We start from the raw sequence: 4,562 nt of genomic DNA on the forward strand, positions 1-4,562 counted from the left end.
TAGGAGCAGAGGTGCTCTCAATCGTGCTGTCATCAGTGATGGGTCCAGCAGTGGTAGTGGTCTCCGTAGGTGTCGTCGGGGCCACAGTACTGGTCTTGCAATCGCAGTCACAGTCACAGTCGCAGCAGCCGCAATGACAGCAGCCGCAGCTGTCAGAGCCGCAATCCGAATCGCAGTTGTCATCAGCGCACTGGTTCTCTTCCGGCTGAGTGAAGTCAAAGTCCTCCTCTTCGGGCAGGTGCTTCACAGGCTGCTCGGCGCCGGTAACGTCGTTCGGATCAGCGGAGAGACCGACTCTCGTCTTGTCTTCAATAGGAAGGGTATCTTCGCTGGACCCCTTTGTGGGGGGAGCTTGCATAACGATGCGGCTAAGATCAGCGCCGCTGTCGTTTAGGTCTTCAATACCAGATGGCGCAGTCAATGGTGTGACGAATTCAGAGGCCCCCACAACGACGTCATCATCGCTTTGTTGGGCGGGAGTCGTGCTCTGGTCATCCGCTTCACCAAGTCGTCTGGCCAACTCACACAACTGGTCCTCGACCGAAGTTAGGCCAGGCGCACACTGAGCAGGTCCGGCCAATACACCAGATGAAGAGGCCAAGCAGTCAATGGTTTGCCTTTGACCGCAGAGCAGCGCAGAGGAAGGAGCACTTTCACTTCTTTCCACGTCACACGAGGAGCTCCCAATTCCGAGAGACGACGAAAACGACTCGCGTTTCAACTGCAAGAAGTGTGAGAAGGAACCAATGAGCAGGAACTTACAATGTGACAATCGAGGTAGTCGCCATTCACTCTGGCAGACACCCAGACGCAGTCGGGGATAGCCCGACAGCGATCCTGGCACTGGGCGAATGTGGTGGCGTCGCCGACCTGCTCGTAGTCCTTAGACGCGACATCTACGCTTCCCAGGCACAGGTTGGAGCCGTTATCGTCAACCGAATATTCATCTGCGTCAAAAACCGACGTCGAACGCACCGAGAATGCAGTGCTCAAAAAATTGAGTGGCAAGTTGGTTACCGAGAACCATCTCTCGGCAACTGTCTAGACATTGCGCATTGGTCATCCAAGATACCGACAAGGCGAATTTGCACACGTCGACGGTATCTGCGAACGTTAAAGCAAGAAGCAGGATGCAATGGGCAAAGATCATCCTTGAATGCTCCTGAATAGTTTGTGATATACTGCTTAATCTTTTTTCCTCTGTTCGGTGCCCCACATTTTATAATGGACGCTTCGGTTTCACCACAAACGTTGGCTTCTTCAGTCGCAAGGTCTCGGGACGCCATAGCGCCTCACCTTCGGATTGGGGTATAATATCAAGGTCACCCAGAGGCTGATACACTTTCTCGATCTTGTTTTTTTTGAACACGTGTAAACCTTTCGAACTGACCTCCTCGTTGGAAGAGCTGACTTCTGTCATCGACTCCGCCGACGGCTTGCTCAATACCGTGTACAGGACGTTGGTTGTGCGTCTTTGAAGCTCAGGTCGTTTCAAACGGCAAACCTTGGACCGGATCTGCCTTCCGAAGTCACCCTGTTCCACAGCCTTTTCAGAAGCCTGAGTCAAATTTAGCCTTGGGACCCACAGCACACAGGAGGTTCGCCGCGTCGTGATCCAGATCAGCCATATCGAGCTCCTTGCCGCATTCCGTCATCATCACTCCCACCATGGGAGTGGTGCTGCTGGCTCTCTCTACCGACTCGAACGAAGATTCTGAGCTGCTGTAAGGCTTGGCCGGGTCCAGTGGCGCTACTTGGATGAGCAAGGCCACAATGATCACCGGAATCACCTCGCCGTTGGGTCTGGTCAGGTCGAACCGGCCGCACATCGTAGTGTTTAGCTCCGCAGGTATAGTCCGTAGGCTGGAGAGTGCCGAGACTTGCCTCAGTCTGCGTTGGGGAGCCCGCCTAGCCGCACTCTCGAAGGTACCGTCTAAATTTGCCTTCGTCCATCAACCCTGCGAACGTGTCCGCGGGTTCGAAGCGGTTAGAGGCGCCGCGGAGAATTTCCTGCGAAGCGAGGGACTGCAGGCGGCGGGGGCGGACCAAGTCCATCAGTGGAACGTCGAAGAGCTCATCGGGGTACCTGCCTGTCAAATGGCAGAAGTCGAGGCAGGCCATGATGATGGGTCCGTTCTTCAGGCTGGCGTCGAGAACAGCGGCTTTGAAGCGCAATTTGGACGGCGCCTGTCGCCGGTCGACTCGCCGCGCTAAGCGCGCCGTCTGTGGCCCTTCGACCTTCTCTTCCAGCACGGTGTCTATCCAGTGTATGCCGGTTTTTACAGCCTCCTCCTCAGTCGATTGCTTGCCGTTGATTTCTTCGTGAAAGCAGCTCAGCATCAAAATGTGCTGGACGAGCCAGTTCTTCATGAACAGGATCTGTGCGACCGACAGAGCCGCTGCCGGCCGCGAGTCGTGCTGCATTCGGATTGACTTGAAGTTATGCTTGCTCCGATGCCCCACATCCTCCGCCTGAAGCGTCGTGTGCAGTTTGCGGAGGTCCGCAATAAACATGCGGTGCAAGTGGGCGGCGCACTCGACCTTGGAGTAGTTGTGGTCGCGCATCATCTCCTCCTCGGTGGGGAAGTGGTTCGCCAAATTTTCGATCAGTGAGTGCAGCAGCTTAAGGTTGGATGGCTGCTCACCAAGCTGGTGAATCAACCTCATTAGGACGTCGTGTTGAGCGTTGAGCTTCGGGTCACCTATGTCCAGTCCGAGGTGCCATACGTAGGGATCTGGAACCCAGAATGTGCGCTTGGCGGGCTTGATCTCAACATCCATCAAATCGAACAATAACACGTCAGATGTACACAGTCATTTCCTGGTCGCGGATGAGGGCCTCTCCACGACTCTTCTGCGACTGGATCAGCCAAGTGACCCCAGTGGCCAGCATACACAGCCACAACGCGAGCACTGATAACAGAGAACTAGGGGGCGTTTGCTGCAACCTAGGACTAGCTTGGTCGTCCACTAGCTGGCCTTGCTCTGTGCGGCCTGTAGGAGGCACGTACCCTCCCAAACGCGCCTGCTCTGCCCAGAACGTCTCGTCAGAAATGTTAAGTTGCTCTCTGCTTGTCATGTCGGAAAACAGAAGCTGCCTTTTGTAAAGAGTGGCGGCATCTGCCGCTTCAGAGTCGCTGAGTTGGTGGTGCGTTTTTTACTCACCCAGGCAGTTTTATCAGCGGCTTCAGTGAAATCTGACAGTTCTGGTTGTCAAAGAACTTCGGGAGGTTCTCGTCCCTCTGCACCTTGAACAGTAGCTGGGCTGACTGGTCGCGAATGACGTCGGCCTCCTGACTGAGCTCGTCGCTCAACATTCGGGCATCTGATATTTTCTTTTCTCGGGACGCCTGGTCCACAGGTGACAGTTCGCCGACCACTGCTGCCTGCAGTTCCACGGCTAACTGCGTGGCCCCTACCTGCACCCCTCACCGTCTCGTGTTCCGCAGACTCTTTGTCCTTGGCGGCAGCCAACTGGATGAGTCGGTCGACAGCTTCTTGAGCGGCTGTTTGGAGACCCATACGATCGGTAAGAGAAATAGCACACGACAATCCAAAATACCCTTCAAAGCAGTCGCACTTCCCTTCAGTGGAGCATTCTCCGTGGTTACAGCACTCCAGTGGACAGCGAGCGCGCACCGAGCAGTCGAGGCCCTCCCATCCATGGCTGCAATCACATCGAGCCTGGTGAGTGCATATTCCGTGACCAGAGCAGTCGCCGGGACACCTCGCCCAGCCGTACTGGCAGAATTGCCCTCTGTAACCATGGAAGCAGTGACATCGGCCTGTAGGCGCCATGATTCCCTGGTAGTTGCAGACGCCAGCAGCTTCGTTTCCGAGACCGGCAGTCACAATCAGACCGCAATCATGGCCTTGGAATCCCGCCTCGCATCGGCAGTAGCCTTTGTCGCACCAGCCATGACCTGAACAGGCGTCCGCACACAAAGGCAGGTTGCGTCCCACCACGGTTTTCAGGTAGTACGGCACGCCCTCCTCGCTGGGTTCGATCCCTCTTCCGGTGCCGGTCGCCTGCACCAGTACTGGGACGTGGTTCAAGCCTTGCTTTTTCATGAGCACTGCAGATACCTGTTGCATGCCGAGATTAAGGGGGTGCTGTTTGCCGTCTTGGATACGAATGGACACCAACTTTTGTTTGTCGAAGTTGAACGTCAGCTGCCACAAGTCGTCGTAGCAGAAGTAGTCCTTGGCCTCCGTGTCGCAGCCTCCGATGAGGTAGATGCTGTGGCCGTGCCTGACGGCAGTGTGACCCTGTCGTTTACCGAAGCACTTGCCGTTTTGAGTTTGAATACGTAGACCATCCTCAGAGGGGTTGGTGGGCAAGCTCAGCTTCAGCCATGTTGATTCCGCAAGGTCGAACACATGCAGATCGCATGGCTCTAGACCATCAGACGAGATCCCTCCAATGAGGACCAAATAACCCTCGATGTAGGTTAAAGTCCCTTTGATCCGACCTGTTGGCACGCGACCACTTTGTGGAAGGTCCTCCACGCGGTACGGAAAAACCACGTCTCCCATGAACGTCTCGGGGCCCACCATCTGCA

General features: G+C 55.5%; 2 protein-coding genes across 6 annotated transcripts; both read right to left on the bottom strand.

The window, feature by feature from the left end:
* Positions 1-2,781, bottom strand: KVP18_004965 (uncharacterized protein; the record flags this gene model as incomplete). Of its 3 annotated transcripts, XM_067958088.1 has the most annotated exons (6): positions 1-721; positions 763-947; positions 976-1,104; positions 1,297-1,558; positions 1,587-1,890; positions 1,919-2,781. In XM_067958088.1, coding segments are annotated over 6 exons (2,464 nt in total), but the record flags the coding sequence as incomplete, so codon positions are not given. The 3 variants fall into 3 exon arrangements, with proteins under 3 accessions (XP_067811838.1, XP_067811836.1, XP_067811837.1); XM_067958086.1 differs by lacking the exons at positions 1-721; positions 763-947; positions 976-1,104; positions 1,919-2,781 and having other exon boundaries at positions 1,551-1,829; XM_067958087.1 differs by lacking the exons at positions 1-721; positions 763-947; positions 976-1,104; positions 1,297-1,558; positions 1,587-1,890 and having other exon boundaries at positions 1,909-2,781.
* Positions 2,782-2,800: 19 nt separating this feature from the next.
* On the bottom strand, positions 2,801-4,536 carry KVP18_004964 (uncharacterized protein; the record flags this gene model as incomplete). 3 transcript variants are annotated; one of them, XM_067958083.1, is made up of 3 exons in its annotated part: positions 2,801-3,137; positions 3,166-3,404; positions 3,433-4,536. In XM_067958083.1, the coding sequence occupies 3 exons, from the start codon at positions 4,534-4,536 to the stop codon at positions 2,801-2,803; spliced, it is 1,680 nt and encodes a 559-aa protein (XP_067811833.1). The 3 variants fall into 3 exon arrangements, with proteins under 3 accessions (XP_067811833.1, XP_067811835.1, XP_067811834.1); XM_067958084.1 differs by lacking the exon at positions 2,801-3,137 and having other exon boundaries at positions 3,162-3,404; XM_067958085.1 differs by lacking the exons at positions 3,166-3,404; positions 3,433-4,536 and having other exon boundaries at positions 2,801-3,079.
* Between the last annotated feature and the right edge of the window lie 26 nt (positions 4,537-4,562).

Source organism: the organism of the source record quoted next, assembly GCF_019968955.1.
Source record: "MAG: Porospora cf. gigantea A chromosome Unknown PgA_NODE_1899_length_4562_cov_400.199, whole genome shotgun sequence".
Taxonomy (NCBI): Eukaryota; Apicomplexa; class Conoidasida; order Eugregarinorida; family Porosporidae; genus Porospora; species Porospora cf. gigantea A.